General features: G+C 38.4%; 2 protein-coding genes across 4 annotated transcripts; one reads left to right on the top strand and one right to left on the bottom strand.

The window, feature by feature from the left end:
- Window positions 1-1647: 1647 nt before the first annotated feature.
- Window positions 1648-5105, bottom strand: LOC120443487. 3 transcript variants are annotated; one of them, XM_039622284.1, is made up of 6 exons: window positions 5095-5105; window positions 4834-4916; window positions 4275-4381; window positions 3767-3880; window positions 2438-2480; window positions 1648-2264 (listed from the first exon to the last, which is right to left on the bottom strand). In XM_039622284.1, the coding sequence occupies exons 3-6, from the start codon at window positions 4326-4328 to the stop codon at window positions 2065-2067; spliced, it is 411 nt and encodes a 136-aa protein (XP_039478218.1). In that variant the 5' UTR covers window positions 4329-4381; window positions 4834-4916; window positions 5095-5105; the 3' UTR covers window positions 1648-2064. The 3 variants fall into 3 exon arrangements, with proteins under 3 accessions (XP_039478218.1, XP_039478217.1, XP_039478219.1); XM_039622283.1 differs by lacking the exons at window positions 4834-4916; window positions 5095-5105 and having other exon boundaries at window positions 4275-4394; XM_039622285.1 differs by lacking the exons at window positions 4834-4916; window positions 5095-5105 and having other exon boundaries at window positions 1648-2201; window positions 4275-4394.
- Window positions 5106-11312: 6207 nt separating this feature from the next.
- si:dkey-202l22.6 (interferon-induced very large GTPase 1) lies at window positions 11313-14537 on the top strand. The gene is made up of 2 exons (XM_031732846.2): window positions 11313-13794; window positions 13888-14537. The coding sequence occupies exons 1-2, from the start codon at window positions 11366-11368 to the stop codon at window positions 14030-14032; spliced, it is 2574 nt and encodes an 857-aa protein (XP_031588706.2). The 5' UTR covers window positions 11313-11365; the 3' UTR covers window positions 14033-14537.
- Window positions 14538-23486: the final 8949 nt, after the last annotated feature.

Genomic DNA, 23486 nt, shown 5'->3' with positions numbered 1-23486 from the left:
ACTTGAACAATTTTAGTGTTTTCATGTTAATAATAAATGTAAGCACCATCCAACCAGAAGGATTTATTCATAGTTGTCTCTCTGGGTTGACTCTGTGGTAGACTACTGACATGTTCTGGGTGAACTTCATTTCTCAGTATGAAATCTGCTATAGGTTTCAAACCTGGGAAACTGACCAGCCTAATATTCAGCATTGTCACTGATTCCTTCATGTTTTATTTATGCAATTGCACTTCATCGTTTGTGGAGGTATTTGGCTGCTCATTGTCTATGATGCTGTACGTTGGTCGAATGCTGATTGGCCAGAGCAGAGAAGGGATTGACAAAACAAAACAAAAAAACACAAAGATAAAAAATACAGAATGAAAAGCACAGACCGTAGATACTTTTCATTGTTTTTAACATTTGGTTTCACTTCAGCTCTTTGCATGTTATAACTTACAGCTCCTCTCCACAGCTTGCTGATGGACCAACAAGAGCACAAGCAAGAGTCGAAAGACGAGCTAAACCACATATTTTTGACATTGCCCCAATCTGACAACAGACGCTCTCTGCGGGTAGATGGGCAGTGCAATGCACTTCCGCCTTAAAACCATAATTTCTCCAGGAGACACACAGAAACAGCATACAATCACATCTCATGTGCAGAAAAGCAATCACACTAAGGTTAAGTTCACCTCAGGGCAGCCACGCTGACAGAAGCTCATCACATTAGTGTCTGCTTTCATTGACTTAAACTAGCTCTTTGACAACAACTTAGCCTTTTGCTGGATGCAACAGCCTGTGGCTCATTTTTCTACAAGTGCTATTTACACCAGAGGAAAGCTCCTGTTTTGCTCCTGTTTCTTATTCAAAGTGAACATGTTTTTGTTGTTTTTGAGAGTTGGTAGTGGTGTTGACAAGATTTGTCCGATACCAATGAACACCAGAATAACCTACCTGTTTTTCCAGAAGTATTGGCGATTCCTCTGCTTCTCTATCAGGATTTCCTCTTCTTCTGATGTGGGACTCAGGTTTGACTGCACATCGACTCTTCACGTCATCTTTTCATATAAATTGGTTTTGCATTAACATACGGTCTGGCTCTATTGTTGTGTCAGATCATACGTCTTCAACACAATCAGGAGTGGACTGGCCAGCTGGCAGCATCGCTGGCCTGAAGATCACTTTGGCCTGAAGTGAACATTCAGTTTGATGAATTTGAACATTTTCACATTACTACATATAATAACTGCCCCTTTTTGTGTAGCTTTTGTACAGTTGTGTACAAACAAGAAATGGTTATGTATTTTAAATGCAAATCTCCATTTTAAAAAGAAAATCATAATAGATCATCACAATATTGCACTAATTTGGTCACGCGTAAGGAAAACTTGATATAGTGACATCCTAAACAGCAGGTTGGCCACGCCCAAACTCATTAGATAGAGGTTTTGAACATAAAGTCACTTGTTCCTTTGTTTTCTGTTGATAACTTTAATTGTGTTTTGCAAACTTTTAATATATTTTTAAACCTTTAAAAACATCAAATTAAATAAGCACCTTAAAATTCATACACATTGTGAGGCAGAAATTCCTCTAAACACTAGAGGGCAGTGAAACAACATAATCTGATGATGAGTTTATTGAAATGGACTGGGGGGGGGGGGTTCTTAAGGGACATCAGTGTTTTTCCACACATTTATATACAGGAAACAACAGTCATATATAAATTACAGAATAACAACTCACTCACGCACTCTTAAAATCACTCTGTCATCACAGCACAGCAAATCTGTTCATTCAGATTTACTGAATATTCACATTTATTGTTCACATAGAAATTTAAATATGGTTTCATAAGCGTTGTGTGAGATGTAGGCTGCTGTATGTTAATCTGGATTACTAATCTTGGGACCTCTACTAAGTTTAAATGTATGTATATTTGAATATAAGTGTTCATATGAATGTAATAGTGACATCACAGCGTTCATCTAGCCTTTGATGAAATCACATGAAATCACAGCTTGCTTGCTATTGTCTCTCAGACTTGCTGGAGTAGTAAGACTCTCCTGGTCTGTCCATCTATTTGCCGTTCTTGTGTTTCTTCTGCTGGAATTTCCTGAAATGGTTCTGGATGGTAGAGGCGGCCTTCTCAACTTCAACAGGGCTGAGCGGAGGAACAGCAGGCACTGCGCATGTCCCGTTACTGGCATTGGAGTCTGAACACGACAGGATACAGGGAATAGCCAGGGAGGTAGAGGAAATAGCCATGTAGAGAAACTCTGTAGCAATGATTGAGTTCAAGCACGTTTTATATATTAGCCTTTATTGAAGCAGGCTATTTTTCTGAAAAAAATCTTTTTAAATCGGATTTCATTGTTATTCAGAACAACTTTTCCAGGGCCAGCAGAATAATAGCCTGCATTTAAAATATTTACCTACAAATGTTACTTACTCTTTCTATACACGCCTATGCTGTTTCTCCTGAGGCCATCATACTGTAACAGAAACAGAACAGCCTTAATAGATGTGCAGGCACACACAGGAAGAAGAGTAAGTATCGGTTTAGTGCACAAGATGTAACAGATACAGATTATGTGTAAGAATAATCAGTAGTGCTATCTTCTCTGGCTGACATTCAGAGTTAAACATATGCAAAACTACTAAAATACTAAACGGCAAAGTATGTTCCACAGTTAAGGAACTAATGGCCAAAGTACATGTGTGTCTGTGACTGTGCTTTCTTTCTATGTACATTCACAGTAATGACCTCAAACACAAATCCCCTTGATTGGGATTATAGCTCAAACGGAGCAGCGGCAGGGAATCCAGAGTCTGAGAACCAGACCAGCTTATCATGCCTACCTGCCAATTTGGCTGTGTGTTTCGTGCCTATGTTCAGTCCCACATGTTGGCTTTATAACCTTGTCTATGAGGTCTGCTGAATTTAAACCGTAGCACATAAGGGTATAGAGCTGCTTCTTGAGTATGACTGTTGCACCTTTTCATTTAAGTACTTGTGCTCACATTTAGCACTCCAGCTATTTTTCCTCGATGTATTTGTAAGTTTCAGTTGTATAAAGGTTTTAGCCAGAAGTAACCTTAGAAAAGGTACAAGAAAAATACAAGCCCGTCAACCAAAATTTCACTTTTACGGAAAGATGTGCGCCCTTTCAACTTGGACTGAAATGTGCTTCTTTATTCGGGGATACATACTGAAACCTTCGGGAGACATCAGATGTGAACTGTGAAGATGTAGAGGGTGTTTATCTCTACTAGAATCGTTTGATTCACAGACATTGATTCATCAAGGGCCAAAAGGGCATTCTCTAACTGAGTCTGATGCAAAAGTCAACTTTATTTTTTAAAAATATATTATTTTGCTGCTACTTTCTGAGTTTAGAGGCAAACCATCTCTGCCTTTTTAAGACACATTCCTCTGCTTTTATGTCCTGTGCTTCTCAGGCACACAAAAAGGACGTGACCAGCTTATAGCATTGTATGCTAAGTCAAGAGAAACTACTGGACTTTCTTTTTACTAATTACCAAAGAATAAGAAAAGATCATTTATGAGCACTGATGATTAAAAAATACTACTACTATTAATGTACCTGAGGTTATGATAATCTGATGACGATATTTTATACAGGCTAGAAATACTAAGAATAGAGGATGTGGTTTCATCCAACGGTTTTCTCATACAGAGAATGAAACTATATGAGCAGAACTGATGTGGTTTGTAATGTACATTATGATGTGCAGTATCAGTCTTGCTATAACTAACCTCATCTGCTTTGCTGCTCCTCCGGCTGAGAGACACTGAGTGAACCTGCCAAGGCAAAGGCTGAGACACCACATAAGGCAAAGGTTCCTGTTCCCGTGCAAACCGCGCCCCTATCTGAAAATGAAAAGACGTTTTGCTTAGACATATGAATATGGGTCAAAGGTCAAAAGCTGGCTCAGCTCTAAATGTGAACACTGAATAACGAGAAAACAGAGAACAATGACAGGGCAGCATTTGCCAGTTCAATCTAACATAACTTGCCTGAATACATCTGGAAGCTGTAAATATAAATGTGGTTTACACTAACCAGCTGTTGCAGCATGATCCACATGTACATTCTTATTTTATAAAGCTGTTGTCAATGCCATTTACCTACAAACACTAACTATATTATATCTGATATCCTCCATAAATGAAAAAAAAAGGCATCTTACTTTGCGCTAATAATCAATGTCATCATTCTTTTTCTGATCTGAACAGTAGAGTGCTATCGTTATAATCACCTTACCGTTTCTACCACTTTGACCACCATATACATAGCTGTTAGCATGGTTATCAACATCTTGATCACTATTCCTTTAGGGCCTTCTTCGTTTACAGTTGCTGTCTTCAGTTCTGTTGAACAAAAATAAAAATCCACACAGGCACAGGTCCGAGCAATCAGGAACAAACACTCAATTCACTGTCTCAGTCTCTGACACATAAGGGTAAGACTGCTAAAGAGCTTTGCAGGACAGAAATAGAGAAGCAGTAATCTTTTCCTATGCACAACACTTATCCCTCAGGTGTGCATTGCACCTTTCCAGTAACTGTAGCAGACGTGCATTTATTTATCTATAAAGAAAAAGGCTATTGATAATTTAGGATGCATACAATTTAATTTAGCCTCTAGTTAAGTGTGTAGCAATCTTATTAATAAGCCGAACAACAACAGCTTCATAGTGAGACATACTAGAGTTACCTCCTAATGAGGTATTTTTTAAAGAAAGGTTTATACTTCATAGCAAATTGCTTTAATAAATGTTATGAAATTGTGTTAAACAAAAAAATAAAAAATCATATTTGACCTTCTTGGGATGAATCCTCTTCCTGGTATTTGTCCTATTTACTTGATTATAATGTTCTTATGTAGGTAATCTTTTAATTAATGCTTAATACATTGTAGGAAGAAGAGCAATAATAAAATTAGGCAATCAATCAGTTAGATTAGTTGTTCACAACTTATTATTGACGTGCAAGTCATTCATTCAGCTTCAACTTTAACCCAGAATCCTGGACAGTGTTACTAACAAGTTTGGTAAATATATGAAATGTCTGGTTTCGCTTACTTGCTATCAAGATCAAGTTGATCAGTTGTGCTTTTATTGTCAAAGCAACAAACCTAAACGATCTTTTAAAAATTAGAAAAAAATATTAAACTCAAAATGCTGATCGCCTCCATGCTCTACTGATTGTTGCACTGTTTGTACATCCGGCAGAGATTTCTGATAGGACGTCTACACTAAAATTCAGGAACTGTGGTTTTCTACGAATAAACGGATGCATCAGTATGACAATTATGCGGTTATCTTAATGAGATAGACTTATCTGTGAGATCACACATGTCTAAGGTCTGAGTGCGTCATTGTCTGGAGTGTTGCCTCTAACCCCTGCAGGCCAGTGATAATCCTTTAGGCATGTGTCTGTGAATACATTTCGCCTGGCCCTGCACTGTGAAAGACACTGCTGTTATCAAGATCAAGTGTCAACCTTGTCATGTAAAGAATTTTTATATCACTAATCACTATTTGCCCCTTGTTTACACTTGGCGATGTGTCCCACGAGCCTGAATGAAAATGAATGTTCAGTTTGTAGTTGTGGAATTACATGAAGGTGCAGGAATGTGTTATCACTGTGTATTATCACTGAACAGACGGGTATAAGAGCGCTCCTGACACTGACAAACTGGTTGCATGTCACATCTACAGGACAGAGGCAGTCGTGTGAAGAGAAATTGGTAAGAAAATTAGGATTTCTCACAACTTTAACAAAAGACTTCTTCATATTTCCTGCTTTAAGAGAGATTACATATTAAAAAAGCATACTTACTACATGACGAGTAATAAAGGAAGAAGAGCAGCATTACAAAACTGGATCTAGGCTGTTGAGAATAGCAAGAGTACAGCTGAAAAGCAGCAACTACATCCAAAATGTATTTCAGATCTTCCTCTTCTGTTACTTAAATCTCTTTTCTCTGATGTGAGCTGCAGCTGATTCAGCATTATAAGAATCACAATCAATCAGTAAATCAGTGATGAGGTAACATATTGCTAAATGCTCTGTCGAGTGACAACTCTTTAAAAATCTGTATTTACTTGTAACTGATATATAACTCATATGTAAATCACAAACTTAGTAACAGATGATTACATGCTTACTTAAATAATTCATTATTAATTGTTCTTGGTAATCGATTATTAGCCTTAGCAGTCACTTGGTATATGTCACCTTACAACCACTATCTAAACTATGTTATGAAGCAGGCTATACTATATTACCTTCGTTTGTTATTAATCTTATATCACCATTATTCTGCTGCTATTCAAGCTCTCAGACGTTCGCAGTCGCTCAAACTGATCAGAATCTAAGGAGTTATGAGCTTAATGCTGTAAGATTTTTACAATAATATCGCAGTGAAGAGCTATGAGCAGTATGCTTTATCTTTCTGACACTGTACAGATCTGTCTGAGGCGAAGCCATTATATCAGTGTATCACATTTAGTTTGGCAAGGATCAAATTTTATCATAGTAAAATGAAAAAATGAAACAGGAAAGAGAGTCTTGCTTCAGTGAAGCATTTCGGGGCGATAGAAATCATGACAAACCACGTTCATTCTGTACTTTGCAAAATGATCCGTCTTTTGAGATTTTCCCTCCTATTGATGTTAAGACAACAAAGCTTTTTACAATGCCTACTCATGTGGTATTTGCGGAATTAGACCATATAGATGTTGCATTGCAGGTTACATACCAGTAATGATTTTTGCTGTTATTGTTTGTTGTTTGTTTTGCACACAGGGTTCCAGTCAATACTTCATACATGTTGATGTGGTGAACCATTGAAGAAAAACTCATTTAAAAGAGAGCAGAGAGCCTCATCAGTTTCAATCATGTCGCTCAAGCGTCATAAAAGACTGAGCAGCAAGAAGAAAAGTATGTTTCCTTTTTGTTCTTCTGTTTTGTTTGTCAGGGGTTTGTGCATCATTATCATGTGTTTCATTCTGAACATTGTTTTTCATACTTACAATACTTGAACATGCTGTTGGTATCGTGTAGCTATCTTGAAAGTCAGTGAGTGAGTACAGTCGCCAAAGAAACTAGATGCCTCAGTGCCTGTGCTCTACAAAGATTTTTTTTGTATCTACACTACTGAACTTAGTCACCTGTCATTTGCTGACATGATGCCAGGTCTCTCTTGGACATTAGATTTTAATCTCATTGAGATTTTTACCTGGATAACTAAAGAACTAGTTTCTTTGTATTTTGATTGGAAAATGGCAAACGGGTGCAATGATTTATTAAAAAATATGCACACTTACACGGAAAAGCAGCATATAAGATACACTTCTGATTGTTTGAAAGTCAGTGTTTGAATGACTGCCTTTAGTGTTCAAAAACAGCTTGAACTCTCTTAGGCAAGCGTTTTTGTAATTTCTTGAAGAAGTCGTCAGGAATCGTTCTCCAGGATTCCTGCCCTGCAGTTTCTTCAGTTTTTTTAATGTACATCATGCTGAGATATGACAAGTGTTCAGTTATTATAGCATGTTGGGAATTACCTTGTTGGTGCACAAATAACATTTTATGTCTGCCAATATTTTAGATTCAGCTAAAATATTGAAACAGATGATTATCATTTTTGAAACATTCTTGAAACATTAGTAACAAAATGTCTAAAGATATGAAATTGAATCTTTGCTAAGTTGTCTGTTATGTATAAAACAGCACTTGATTTAGCTGCTCTTTTATGCTTGAATGATTCATAGGTCATTGTTAAGTGGCTAACACACAAACAAATCACTCCTTTGAAAATGGTAAAGTACAAGGACTGGACCGAAAATAAGTGAAAAAGCAGTCAATGTCCAAAGAAAAACCTTGAAGTACCTTCAGAAAGCCTGGACAAGTATTGCTCAAGACAGCTTAAAAAATGTAAGCGTGGTTTCTTGGAAGAAAATGTAAAGAAACGAAGGATGACATGAGACTTTTGACCAATACTGTGCATAATCTGGTGTTTTGATGTAAATAACCAGAGCCCTCTTGAGTAAAATGTAATTTAATAAGAATGCATACCTCTTATTACAATTAGTCCCACAAAGAGACATAAAGGTAATAGTACAGTCTGATAACCTTTGGTAACCTCATTTGGTGACCTAAAACAGTATGGGGCTAAAATGATTTTGGAGATACTGTTGCAAAAAACTGTTATTGAACCCTGATTTCTTCTCAGCTGCCAAAGTTAAAAGGTGCTCATAACAAACATATTAATTTGAAAAGAAATCTGTCCAGTTTTATCTTCAGAGGTATGATTAAAAGCTGTCTGACATTAACGCGGGTTCTGACTGTTGCAGAAGGCTCCTATTGTTCAGACTTTGCAAACAATATGAGCTAAAAATTTCCTGGGTAGGAGTTAATGTGCTGTTATAAAAGCACAGCATTACTATTTTTTTCAATATGTTTAGTTAATAATGATAATTGCCTTTTTTTTGCAAGTGTAAATTCTGATGTTAAAGGCACCAAGGGATGCCCAGTTTACGGCTGACACTGCTTTTTTGTTTTCAAAAAGCACAAATGAAATGAAAAGTGAGATTGAAGGATAATGTTCTTTACTTAAAAAGAAAAGAAAAGAAAAGAAATCAATAGAAATAAGTGTAAAAGAATTTACAATTAAATAGAAATAAAAGCAAAAAAGGAGGAGCGTTTGCACAGTAAGGAGATTTTTGTGTAACTGGACTAGTTTTTTGTAGTTGTTTTTTGTCTTACTTATTTTATCAAAGTCTGTGTCGCACTTAAATGGATAAAAGTAAATTAATCCCAGATTGGAAAATCAAATCCACAGCATAAATTATTGTTTTTGTTTTGTTTTTTTTTAAACTAGAATTTCCAAAGGATAATCTCCAGGCAGAGGTTCTGCATGAGCTTGGCTTGGAGGCCTACCAGACTATACCACTGGATGTCTCATCAATGTTAGACATTATTACTTGGACTCTGGGGAACCAATCTCCTCTAGAGCCCTCTGATCTACCAAAAGCTTTCCTCCAGTGCCTTTGGCTGCTCAGGCAAGATGCCCGGACTCCTTGGTGTGAGTCTCTTCAGAATCTCATTACAAATGATGACAACAATTCTACCGGGAAGGTGCTCAGTAGTTTTAAAGGAGATAGCCAGTGTGCCATCAACCCTCTTGATCTAGTCACAGCTGTCTATATGTCTGCCAGTACTTTCCTTCAGCAAGAGATCTCCAAACGGATGATGCAGTGCCAGTTTTCTATACCACTGGTCCTTCCAAACAAAGATCCAGAAGAACCAAGTTGCTTCCTTCTTTGGCCTTTAAGAGGGATTGAGGGCCAATGGAGATCTCACCCCATAAATAAATGCAGGCGAATCCAAGAGGGGGATTTGGCAAGCACATGCATGCCATTAGTCACATTTATCAGGCTTGGTTGCTGCAGTGTGTCAAAGTCACAGGTGCTAAACCATATGTTACATGGAGTCACATCTTCCTGTCAAACATTTCTCCACAGAGGGATGGAAGGAGGGCACCTGCCCAGAAGGCTTTCGGGTGGCCTGGTAGAAATTGGATGGCATCTACCCACTGGAGATAGCACCAAAGATGTCTTCCCAGTCCCTTTGGTCTTCTCCAATCTGCGGGGTGATGCCAGTGCACATGAGAAATGCCTTACCTTTTTATGCAAGGCATCTTCAGCTATAGTTGTTTTCTGTGGAAATCTTAAGGAGAAGGAAAAACAACTTCTTGCTTCCTGTAAGGATACAAACAGCAAACTCATACTCATTGACCTTTTAGACACTGAGAGAAATGAGAACAGAGTTGTTGGTTTTGTTGATGAGAACCTTGAAGAGTACATGGAGCTTCCTGAAGAATCTGTGATTCAGGGCAGAGGTCTGAGTGAGGAAGAACTGGCCAGTAAGCTGCGTGAAACTCTAAAAAATCTGCTACCAGACGGACTGAAAGTTATTACGCTTGAGGAAGCAGCAAAATTTGCGGTGGAGATAGGCCTAAATGTGGACGAAGGAGCCATTTGTCAAAAAGCCATGGCCTCAGTGGAGGAAGTGTTGAAGGGTTTAGATGAGGGATCTGATGAATATAGGCATAAACAGCTTCCTCTGCAGGGGCCTTTGTGGAGCAAACTAGCAGAGCTAGAAAAAGCAGAGAGTAAACAGAGAAAAGAAAGAACAGAAATTGACCCCCAGCTGCAAAAAGAAAAGAATGACACTTTGGCTGAGTTGAGGAGCTACAAAATGACCCCAGCTATGAAGATCTTTACTGATGCTCTCTTTACCAAAGATAAAGTGAAGAGAGCTTACTTTCTTAGCTGGCTCACTCTAAGACTTAAGAAAACTACAAAACAAAACAAGACGCAAGATCTGCTCACAAATCCACAGACAGTAAAGAAAGACGGCATGCTGGTAGATTTGGATACGCTTGAACAAAGAGTCAAAGACACCCCTGGAGAAACTGATTCAATATTTCAAGAGGGAACAGAAATACAGTGTGTAGGTCCAAAATTGCAACTTTCTGAGCAACAGTCTGAAGGAAGCCAGCAACTGAATGTTTCAGAATCCAAAGAAAAGACCACAGAACCACTGTCACAAGAGAAAGAACATCACCTTGACCCAATCATGGCGCAGGAGGCATCTATCAATTCAAATGAAAAAGAAAATGTATTAAATTCGGTCTCTGAACCCCAAAGCTGTCTTTTAGAGTCAGGAGAAAATGGCACGTTGAGCTTCAAAGAGAAAAAACCAAATGAATCAGAGCTAACACTCACTATGGACGATTCAACCTCTGACAAGCAACAAATGAGCCTTGATGTTTGTGCTGATCCCTCTGATGAACCTGATACATGCGCATTAGGTCCTGAGCACTTTCTGCGTGAGATGGGCCTAATCTTTGAGCTAGCACAAATCAGCCCTAGCAGCGGAAGCCAAAATGTGTTACGTCTCCCTAGCTTAGCTACAGATCTTCTTCTTTATGGGATTCCACTTGAACTAATGGATGGAGATGCCTCAAATATCCCCATCCAGTGGCTTGGCTGTGTCTTTGGAGAGCTCAAACGTCGCCTACCACAAGAACAGTGTAGGACAAGAGTGCTGACAAATCTTGGCGACTATAATGCAAGGAATGGAGAGATTCTTTCTGCATTGTTTGGAGTGAAATTCCCTGAATGGAAGAAACAAACCTCAAGAGGGGTGTACATGGTTGCCCTGGGTCTTCCTGAAAACCTCAGAAAGGACATGAAGTGTGATGTTTTGTTGTTAATTGAGGTCAGAGGTCTCTGCTCAGTCTCACTGGACAGTAAAAGAAATATACTGATCGATGACAATGAAATGGCTACCTTGGCAACAGGATTGAGTGACTTTTTAATGCACAGCATGTCTTCTGATTCTGGTTCTGATTTTGAAACAAACCTCAGTGTCAAAGTCAATGCTCTCCTGCGAATCAAAGAATATAGCTCCATGCCCTTTTGCCAATTCTTTGTCCAGAACGAAAACGTAAATAGCAAATTACAAGCATCACAATTAAGGTACGTTTCTCAGGTGCTTTTGCAAACTAGCAAAATTGAAAAAGATGGAAAGACCACAAACTGCACAGTCTCTGTCAAAGGACCATGGAACAAAATGTCCCTCTCTGAACCAGTTGATACAGATTATAGTGGGGATGTTTTAAAGTTTAAAGAAATCCTTTTTGAAGCATTGAAGAGGAGTGCTGCTAAGGCAGAAGCCCCAGTTTTGCCTGAATTTATGAGGCGTTTGTGTTCTGTTTGGGATGCGATCAAAGAGGAATCATTCTCCATTGGTCTCCAAAACACTGACATAGCTTTGGCATTTTCTTTGTTGTGCACAGAATTTTCCTACTGGGAAAACAATTTACTGGATAACATGCAAAGTTGGCTAATGGGTGCAACAAAAAAAATCTTTACCACAAAGGGAGAAGCTTTGGATGCATCTATTCAAAATGACCTTCTCAGTGAATTACAGAAGGAAGCCAGTGAGGAAGTCAAAGCAGAGGTGAACAAACTCACGTCAATAGCAGAGATATATGTGATGAAAGAGGAAACTCTGAAAATGAGATCTGACAAATTCATGCCAATCCTAAAGAGCAATATTGACAACCTACAGGACAGAGTAACTGAAGAGATAACGGAAAGGTTGGAGGCAGTCTATGAGAGCCATTACTCTTCAACACAGCTTAAAAAGTTTGAAGCATTACTAGAAACAGAGCAAGAATCCAAGGTAGATGCACTAGTAGAAAAAAGCAAGACAACAAAAATTCTTCTGCAAGATGCAGAGATAGAGGACGAATTTGAGGCTCTCTGGAGTAAGATATTGTCCAACTTTGAATTCAGGCCTTCAGAAACAGAAGATATTACTCCAAGAGTAGAAGATATTCTGAGACAGAATCTAATCAGCCGTGGCCTCCAGAAACACATGAAAAAGCTTGAAATGATTGGCCAGAACCAGAACTCCGACTTCCAAGTTTGTGATGAGCATTTTGGATACCGCAGCAGATTAAAGCAAATGTTTGAAGACAACAACAAACAACACAAGGTAGAAGCTCAGCAGGTAGCAAACAATATCGTTGAGGAATGCAAACAGTATATAGCAGATAAGTGTAACAAACCAGCAGGTTTCTCTGACAGTTACATTACAGAGCTGTTACGAAATATTGAAAAATCTTTAAATGAAAAATCAGTGGCAACTAGATCAGCTTTTGAAGTGGATCTGAAAGTGTATCTCTGTAATGCTTCTCGCCAAGACTTTCAAAACCTGCATAATCGCTATGCCAAAGACGCACAACTCTTGACATGTATCACTGAAAGAAAAAGTATGTACTCGGCAAAGTTTATCTACAACTTCAGGAAAAGAGACCAGTGTCAAAGGGTGGCCCAAGCATTCATCTCCATGGTCATCAAACCCACAGTCTTGGATTACATCAACAGACCCCTGGGGATATCTATTGTAGAGGAGATCCAAGGGAAAGCTCAGCAGTATCACTCCTCACAGGCTTTCCACCAAAGCTTGCTGGAAGAGATGATTAAAGAAGATCGGTTCGAAGTCTTTCTGGAATATCTGCTCTTCTATGACAACTTCAGACTGAGGAAGATCCAGGAAACAGTGACAGCTCACCTCACTGAATCAACCAACCTGGGACAATGGAGGCATCAGAGACTCTGCGAAGTTGTAGGAAAAATTGAAGAAGCAGTGAACGAATCCACAGAAGGTATCAGTGGAGTCCTGAATGATACAAAGCCACTGCTGGAGAGAGTGTGTCTCACTTTAGAGAAAGGTGATGTTAATGTGATCAGGACCTGTCTGACTGGACCCCTGTTTAGCATCACTGTAGAATGGAACCGTTTTGCTAAATGTTTACTGGAGTCAGTGGCTGCAATGCAGATGGACCTGGATCAAGAGTTCTCCAAAAATGTGGATGTCACCCAACTTCTTAACTGCCTTACAGTTAAGCCCCAAGACTACCTCTTCAAAAAGGTGAAAGGCTGTGACAAGCAATGTCCTCTCTGCAGAGCCCCGTGTGAGGAGGAGGATATGGGGCATGAGGTTCACAAGGCCTTGCTCCATCGACCTAAAGGCATGCTGCCTTATGCCTCTAGTTCTGTATCCTGCATCAGTTGCCCTGAAAGCATGAGCGAGGACACACATGATACATCCACAACAAGCAATGTTCTCCATTCACTCTACCCAGACTGGAGCTTCTCTCCTGACAACACAAACAGCACAAAGGCCAGTGATTACTGGAGGTACTGTGTGACTTAAACACTCTTTATTGTAGAAATTACATGTCAGTATTCGATTATATTGAATTTGTTAAATGAACAAATTCTTCGTTACAGGTATGTGCTGGTGAAGTTCAATGAGAGGTTTGCACAGGAGTTTAAGCGGGAGCCGACAAAGATTCCTGAGGAATGGAGGAGAATCACTCAGGAGCAGGCTTTAAACAGTCTGAAGGAGGTGTTCCTCACCAGAACAAGTGTTTAAAATACTGCATTTAATTCAGCAAAGAAAGAGCATTTGTTCATATGTGAAAAAGCATAATTCAACCATGGAATTTAGATGTTGGGTTTTAAGGTTTCCAACCTGATTTGAAATAGATGCAGAAGAAGGACTGCTCTGTGCTGAATGTTATTTATTGTTTGTAACAGGTTCAACTCATTATTACTTTAAAAAGAAAATACACTTTGAAATATACATATAATATTGTAACAACATTTCTGTACAAACATTATAACAACAGGAAAACTTTTAATTTTTTCATTATGTTGAAAAGGAAGCACATTATGAATGTACTTTTATAACATATAAAATTATCAACATAAATCAAATATATTTTCCCTTATTACTTTTTCTTATCCTACGTTTTACAGTTTACAAATAACATGCAGATATGTCAATTATGATGTCACTCCACAGTGAAGCATAACTGACAAGAGTCTAAGAGAATTTGTGAAATGTCATGTAAAAATAAACCAAAAATAAAAAAAGATTAATGTCTCTTTGGTAGCACCTGCTGATATTTGCTCAATTTGGTCATGTTCATCCTGTAAGTATAGATATAACCTCCTCCATCTGAATTTTAAAATATTTCGTCATCTGGTAAAGTGTTAGCAGGTGAAGTTTTACAAGCACTATATCTCAAAGGCTACATACACTATCTCTTTGTCTGAAAGCACACGAGAAGCTCTAATGACACTAATGTTTGCAACTTCCTTCTTGGCTATTCAAGAAAAAACATATAGTACACACCCTACTGTGCCTCAGTAATATGAATCACAAGGGGGAAAATGTATAGAGGGTTAAGTGAAATGGTGAAATCCACAAGAGGGCAATATAGGATGGAGGAATCCAGAGATTTAAACAATGTTCACAATGTTTTGGTTCAAACTTTAAAACCTGGGAATCCAACAACATATTTCATTCTGCTGCATATTCTCCTCAATACATTGTAAAGAATGTGTGGTGATGACCACCTACAGTCTGGGATTTGAAGTGGGCTGTCTGTAACAGCTTTCCTGCACCTTCAGCTAAATCAGATAGAAAGGTTAATGCATAATATTGTTAATGTATATACACCCTCAAGCCATGCTTTTTTTTCTCCTCATCCCTGTGATGCAATCAAGGTGCAAACAAGTAACTAGCCCTGCAGAAGATGAGCAAGCATAAACAGAGCACCGTTTTTTTCTTTTTCTTTATTTTTGAGTGGGAGGTAATTTCAGTTTTTCAAGCAGCTCAACAAATATCACCAAACAGACAATTCTTTCTGCACAGTTTATCACAAAATGTGTCTGCTAGTTAGCTAAATGGATAGTATTTCTCAGAGAGAGAGAGAGAGATGGACTCTGAGAGAAGGAGAAAGGTGTAAGATTGGGATAGTAGCGGGAAATTAGAGATTATTTTTAATGACACTGACTGCTCAGCAAGTGACATTTGCTAAACTAGAAATTTAAGAATTCTGTCCTAAATCATTTAACACAAATCTTGTGTTAATCAAACTGCAGGAAAGTACTGTGGGCATAGTAAGCAGTTTGGAACAGTAAAGTGCAGTTTAACTGGCTAGTTTGCGATGTTGTGGTCAAGTTCCCAGTGATTCCCTATATACTGGACTCCATAGCAGACATGATGTCTATAGTCAGTGTTAGGTTACAAGGGTAGCAGACACCAATTTATATTTAAGGTGATGATGCTGATGAGTTTCATGCACCTTCAGCTTTTATACTAATGCCATAGTGTCTAAGGGTTGGAAATCAGCCATACAGCCCGTGAAACATCTGCTTATATCTTGCTGAATTCTGGCTGAACTCACAAATACCAGTGAATAACAGAGTAGCAGCACATGTTAGCTAATCACAGCCTCACAAAATAAATTATTGTGTGACTTATTTATAAGTAATTCTTTTCAACTGGTTTTAGGGTTCCCCCACCTGCCACCCACTTAAAACTGTGCCTATAGCCATATGAAAAAAAAGCTAAGTACACCTTTGCTACTTCCATAGGTATTAATTGGGTAAGTAGCAGTCGGGTGTCTTTAATCAAATCCAGTTGATTAGCTGATCATCAAGTGGGACCGCCTCCAAAGAAGCAGAGGTTTTGGCAGTTTGCATAATCAGTTGTGCGTTAACACAATGCTACAGTATTCACAGGAGTGAACATTCCAGCAAATTCAGCCCAAGGTGAGACCACGCAATGCTCAGAGAAATTGCAAAACACAGAAGAGCCACATCTCGGACTCTACAGCCCTCAGTTAGGATGTTTAATGTAAAGTTCATTAAGTTGGCTAAGTTGCACCTAAACAAACCACAAGATTTATTGAACACTTTCCTTTGGACAGATGACACCAAAGTGGAGATGTCTGGCTCTAACAAACAGGTTTGACAAAACCAAACACAGAATAACAGCACAAACACGTCATTGAAACTGTCAAGCACGGTGGTGGAGGGATGATTATTTGGGCCCATTTTAATGCCGCAGGACTCAAGGACACCTTGCAGATCCCAAGTCAATCATGAACTCTCTGTGCACCAAAGTGTTCTGGAGTTAGAAAGGTGTCAGATGGTCTCATCTGTCTGACACCTAAACCTTGGTTAAAATTAATCAACAATCATTGTCCAGCCCCAGGACAGTAATGTCGATTAAATGGTTGCAATGGTCCATTCAAAGAGCAGACCACAGCCCTGTGATGTGCTGCCTGCAAACCTCTGAAATGACACTGCAAAGATGAGTGCATCAGAAACCATGTCAGAAACAGATTAAGTGATACAGGGAAAAGTTTCTTTTGCATATGACTGTACAGCTGTATACATTTAGGTGTGTAGCACAGATAAAGTAATTTTCATGTTTCACTAATTATTCCCCAACTTCTTTAAATATCAAAATAGTTTCATCCTTGAATAAAAACAAAGCTGCTTTTGTTCACCTCACACTTAGCATACAAACATCATAACACCCACATGCAACAGCATGAACAATATTCTCAGTTATGGCATCAATTAATGGATTTTCGTTAAAAAGCCAACTCTGTGTGGATTTATAATACACACAGATACCTAGCAAGGGACCATAATCTAAACTCTGCTTTCATGCAAATTATTTACAGCAGACATATAAACATCCAACTGCCATCATGGTTTATTTTTCCCAGTGAATGACCTCCTCCAGCTGTGCCTGTTTGATGAGTAATCACAGTATGGTCTGATCTGCCTTGCAGCCAGATGGAGAAAACAAAGCTTTACACTCAGCTGCATGCCAAACGCAGCAAATTTGTAGCCCAGCATGAGGAGAACTTTTTTTTTCTGTTCTACCTGCCAGATCGATTAAGCCTTCTGTTTGGTGTCTTGTCAAACTCAGAAGAAACTAAACAAAACCAGGATTTAAAATTTCCCCTAGATGTGCCTTATCTAGCATGATCCAAATGGATAAAGGGATAACATCTGGGGAGGCTGAGACAATAGAACAGGTAATAAAGGAGAATCTAAATCAGACACATAAATAATTAGGCACATATAGTAAATGGTAACAAGCCCGAGAGAATTGCAAATAATTTGGTAAAGGAGGGGGATAAAGAGTTTTGTGTGTAGCTTTTTTTTCTCCAAATATATTTCAGCACTACAGGTCTGCAGCGAGGGTGAGTTTGAAGAGAGAGAAAGCAGACCTCACTGTGGCTTACAGATATATATCTTATATCACCCAAACAGTGCTGAAAAGTCTTAGTGGAAGCTTGCTTTAGCCATTTTAAATCCCTGTTTCCACATACACACATAAACAGGAAAAGGGAGGTACACACAAACATCCAGAGATAATGGAGGGAAAACTGAGCATACAGTAAGGAGCACAAAGCAACCCATCTTATTTTCCTATCTGCAATTTATTTGTATTAATTTATTTTTATTAAAGAAATTAGGTTGTGTAATGCTGTTTCACTAAATTCTTACAAACTACCTGTTTAGTCATTTGTGTTATATACTTGTGCTTTTAAAGTATAATAGCTAGTAGCAAGGTGCATAATCTAAGGCTTGTAAACAATACTGTTGCTCTTGTTAACACTTGCAAAAGCTTCGAGGTGGAACTCTGAGTTATCTTGTCACGCTGACACCTCAAATAGGTTAAGAAGTGGCATCGATATGAGGCCTCTCACGGTGTTGACAGGGGTGACAGATTTTCACCCTTGACTCTGTCGCAAATAGCTGTCTGACAACTGTGACCACAAACTGCCTGTGACATACAGGTTTTAACCTTTTTAGTCAGGCGAGTGGGAGTGAACAGACTAGAGATGGCACGATACCACTTTTTTATGTCCGATACCGATACCGATATCATAAATTTGGATATCTGCCGATACCGATATGAATCCGATATAGTGTGTTTTTAATCAATAAAACTGTTTTTTAATATCTTGCTGCATTTTGTATAAGTTCATACTCAAGTTTAAATAAACAATAACACTAAAGCTATTCTGTTATACCTGTATGTAAAAAATACACTGCACCCAAAATATTTTATAGTTCAGCAACACTGATCAATCTAATAAACTTAAACCTACTCCATCCTCCCTATTCTGGTATTTTAAAGAGTACTTAGCAGAAATATTAAGCAACCTAACTAATAGGGTTGCAAACTCCCAACAAAAAAAAAAAATAGGGAACCACCCCCACCCTCCACCTCATGATGCTTAATCGATGTAATCAACTTTAATTTGATGCAGGGTGAAAAAAATGCACAGAATTAAATTATTTTTCAAGAATAATTAAATAGATTCAACATCTTTCTTCAACAGAATTGCAGACTGCACAGATGGTATCTTCCCAAAGGAAAAAGTACTATAGCTTACTAGGGTATATTAGACTTAACAGTTACTATATACAGTAATGGACTTCTATACATTTTACATCAGATTAAAACTTTGGGTGTAAGATTCAGATAATTATTTATTAAAAGCTAGACATTTTAAATGAGAATAAGAAAGAAAAGTATGTCTTTGTGCCCCCTTTTCCCTGTTAATGCCCTATCGGCCCCCCTGGCTAAACTTTGCTAGATCCGCCCCTGCACAGTTACCAGCAGTCAGCTACGTAGAAAAGGATCCTGGTGTAGAAAGTAATATTAAATAAATTCTAACAACAGCTTATCAAGGTTAAAGGTGCTGCTGTTGTTCCGCCGCTGGTTTCCTCTTTCTGGTGCAAAGTGGGCCAAAAACAAAGAAGAGAGATGGACTCGACAGAAAAGCCGATCAGCTGATCATTAAGCAGTTTCACGATTGAAGTAGCTGCAGGAAGGTGAGGGAGAGAGAGAGAGAGAGGCAGTCGCTCCATATATCGGTTGTTAAGCTTAACATGGGAACGCTTTACAAACATTCAGAGATGAACTTACACACTTCCTTTACTTCTCTCTGGGATAACTTCCTCGGAGATGAAATGCTGGTTTGGTAGCAAGGCTACAAATACACACAGCCGCTCTATCACGTGAGCACACAGCTCCGAGGTGCTACGGTTATGAGCCGAGTTATGCCGTGTCGCAAGTTTTGTGAGGTGTTTTTTTTTATATTTAATGTATCGGATTACATTTTTAATTTCTCACCGATATCCGATCCAGTAATTTATGTCAGTATCGGACCGATACCAATACGTAATATCGGATCGGTCCATCTCTAGAACAGACTAACTGATGACAGAACAGTGTCTACCAACCTGAGAACAGCAATGACAAAAGTAGCAGCCAGCTGATTTTTTACACCAAACTGAAAATAAATGAAAACAAATGTGGCCTGAAAAATTGTCACCGCCATTACACAAAGCATTGTAGCAGTATACCGAATGTGTGTATTTCTGTCATGGATAGCCGTGTAAAGCAAGCAGGATAGGACCTAAACGCAGATTCACAGGCAAAAATAAATTCAAACTCAGCCTTATTGATAGAACAGAGAAAATACAAACTAAACTGGAGATTACAGGAAACTAAACACACAGCCATGAGGGAGATCGCGACACTGGACAGAGGGAAACAGAGGCCTTAAATACACAAGGAATGATGAGGGAACAGGAAGTACACGGGCAACACAGCTGAGACAAATTAGACACGACGAGACAGTGGAAACAGAACTAAACACACTGAACATGGAATGTAAGACTTTCACAATAAAACAGGAAATGATGGAATGCAAAGCTGATACATGCACTTGACACAGGAGTGGAAGAAAGGCAGACAAGAGAGGGAGCACGAGAGAGACATGACAGGCTGGGGAAACATGGATAAACATGGTACAAGGAAGGGAACATGGGAACATAGGAACAGAAAAGGGAAAATGACACAAGGACACACACAGAAATTCAAGACAGACTAACCTAAAGACTGCTAATGAACCTAAAACATAAACCATAATAATATAAAATGACACCAAAACACAAAAACTCAGAAACACTGGGTCAGAATGACTCAGAACCATGACAATTTGAACAAAAGATTCCGTTTCCTAGTAGATACATTTAAAATAATATTTACAAAGCATCCAAAATTTGTGCATTTCTAATAGCAATATGTTCTGAAGGTCAAAGCACAATTAAAATATCTGCAGTCTCACATTATTTTAAATGCAATAATGATGGCCAGCTTGTTGCACTTACAAAGCAATAAGGCACTACAAGGCAGTTCCAGCTTCAGTCAAAAATGGCCAGTGTGATAAGGCATTAACTTTGTGTCCTTGTAAATGAGAGCTCCCATCCAGCTACTGCCATTCCAGATAAGAATGCATTTCAAACCACAATAGTTCTCAAACACAATCCAACTATGATATTCTAATTTGTCCTGGCAGGTCACTGCTCATTCTGACCCAAGCCTCCAGCATTGACTTGTTTTAAGACAAAATTTGGTGCAGTCTAACAAACCACAAGAGTTATGTGTTAAAATCTCCTTCCCTGATGCATATCTTTAGTGCTTCCTCAGTGGAGTGTGAATACAGACATACAGAGGTGAGAACCGAGACAGGTCGTGAAAGACAATTTTATCTGCCATGACTGCTTATTACAAAATGTGTCCTCAAGGGGAACTGAATCGAAATTAGACTGTCCGTGACATTTAGCAAGGCAGGCATGCTTCACTGCTACACCCTCGAAACATCGTAGTTCAGCGGCAATCAAAATCAAAAACATTCACATGAAATAACCTTGTTTTGAAATGTAGCTGCAAATGTGAAAATCAGCATTTATCTCTTGAGCAGGGCTCTCATTTTTCTATGAAATGCTGCTTTACGTATGCGTTTCTCATGTTTCAACAATTTTTCCAAGATCATGATGTTTTGTTTAAAAGTACACCTACAAATTATGTAAAACAGCAGCTTTTTATAGTTGGGGACCGCTGTCACGTTTCAAATGTTTGAGAAAGAAGTTTCATCGAAAAGTGATTTCACCATCAATCTTCTCGAGTGGCTTTATTTAAATAATTGCCTGAAGCCCAGACTAACACACTGCACTTCAACAGCACTTTTTAAACTTCCACAAAGAGCTTCACAATGTCTTTCTCTTTCAGCACACACACATACACACATTTCACACAGACACACCATTACCAACCAAGTCGTCATGCGAGGCACACACACTTCCTGTTGGGGACAATTTGGGTTTTAGTGTCTCCCTGTAATACACTTTGTCATGAGGGGTCATGGCAGCCCCAGAGTGCTAAACATAAACCCATCAGATGAAACACAAACTCAACAACTACAAGAAAACCACCAAAGTACTTCACAAAACACAGCAGCAATTCAAAGAAACATAACACCCAAAAGAAATTGTTGCACCACAAGAACAAAAAAACAACAACAAACGACCACTTCCTGTCTCATGACACAATGCCATAGACACACATGCACAATACTTGGCTGACTTTCTCTTAAACTTTCGATAAAGAGAAAGTTTTTTAGTGTCTTATGTTGAAAATAGGGCAGGATGGTGTGGTGGTTAGCACACTCATTTCTTCCATCCTCTCATAATTAGCTTATATGATACACAAATGAAAAAAAATGGGAAGTGACATCAGTCTGTCCAATCACAGGCAAGAAATATGTCCTCTTTGTTTCTGCAAAGTGCAGGAAAAATGTTCAGTTTTATATTTGAGTGCTTTTAAGTCTTTTTTTTTTCTTCGCTGTTGTTGTCCTTTCACTTTTTTATTTTATATTTTTTTTATCCATTAGGTTAACTGAAATAATGCTATTTTGTTTTGTTGTTGTGTTTTCTGTGCTTTCTTTCTCCTAAATAATCTCAGAGTTCCTCTGCAGTTCCTACTGAAAGGAAGTATTTACTTTGAGAAGTTCAAAACTGTTCCAGTGTCACTGGCTACAGATGTAACATTAACAGATGCATTCTTATTCCTGGGATTATATTAGAGCTTGTATTTAAGAAAGTTTAGATGTACATTTTCACACTTACACTTTTTCTACTTTCCCCTACTTACTATTGCAAGGTTAAATCTTGTTAATATGTGATCGATTCAGCAATATCTTAACTGGTGTTAAGTATACTGATTCTTCAACTACATTCATATTGGGATAGTGATTTAAGTATTTTCTTTTGCCATTTTTGTGTAGTTAACTTCCAAAATGAAACCATTTTGAGCCATAAAAGAAAAATAATGATTATTGCTTTCCTACTGTAATTGCACTTCCATTTTCTTTCTTCCTGACCATTGCGCAGGCATGCTGAGTCAACGCATTCATCAGGCAGCCAACATCATATACTTGACCTTTTTGTAGGGAAGTGCAAAAGGGCAGGCATCGCTCAGTGCTCACACAAGGACGACTTCATTGTGAATAAACCTCCTGAATCTCTGCTGAAGGAATAAAGATAGTGGCCGTGCTTGAGGAAATACATGACACTTATTTTACTGATGCGTGAATTGTTGTATTAATATTATTCATCCATTCATTTTCTTAACCTCTCAGCCAATTCAAGGTTGGACTAGACTGGCACATAAGCCACCTGACATTGGACTATAGGCAGGTGACACATCACATGCTCAACCATCTTCATCTACTTCATTTACGGCAAAGTGACTGAATAACTTTGAACAAATCAATTAACAACATTTAAAATTAACAACGTTGTCTCTTTTTTCACAGAGCTGGGAAGCAGAAAACATTATTATAATTAGACAAATCCACATGTCCTAACGCTAAACTTGTTATATATATATATATAAAGTTTACTGTATACACACAATGAATTTTACATGTGAATACAATCCTTGACACATCAATATGGCTCTACAACAAAGTAATTTCACACACAGGCAATCTTTCAATTACACAGACGGCTGGGACACACCGATAACAAGGTTAAATAAATGTGTGCTTATGTCCTCAGAGCCTGAATGCTGAAAGCTTATTCATATATCAGTGGAGAACAGAAGCATCTATAATTACTTAGTCTGTCTAAGAAACCAGAGCGGCATTTTATAA

Source organism: Oreochromis aureus, linkage group 14 (genome assembly GCF_013358895.1).
Source record: "Oreochromis aureus strain Israel breed Guangdong linkage group 14, ZZ_aureus, whole genome shotgun sequence".
NCBI classification, from domain to species: domain Eukaryota; kingdom Metazoa; phylum Chordata; class Actinopteri; order Cichliformes; family Cichlidae; genus Oreochromis; species Oreochromis aureus.
This window is presented reverse-complemented; position numbering and strand designations above follow the sequence as displayed.

Coding starts and splice junctions, on each gene's coding strand:
- si:dkey-202l22.6 (XM_031732846.2), top strand. CDS start 11,366: ATGGCTACCTTGGCAACAGGATTGAGTGACTTTTTAATGCACAGCATG. Junction 13,795..13,887: donor AAGGCCAGTGATTACTGGAG/GTACTGTGTGAC, acceptor TCTTCGTTACAG/GTATGTGCTGGTGAAGTTCA.
- LOC120443487 (XM_039622284.1), bottom strand. CDS start 4,328: ATGTTGATAACCATGCTAACAGCTATGTATATGGTGGTCAAAGTGGTA. Junction 2,481..3,766: donor GGAGCAGCAAAGCAGATGAG/GTTAGTTATAGC, acceptor TTTCTGTTACAG/TATGATGGCCTCAGGAGAAA. Junction 2,265..2,437: donor CATAGGCGTGTATAGAAAGA/GTAAGTAACATT, acceptor TCATTGCTACAG/AGTTTCTCTACATGGCTATT.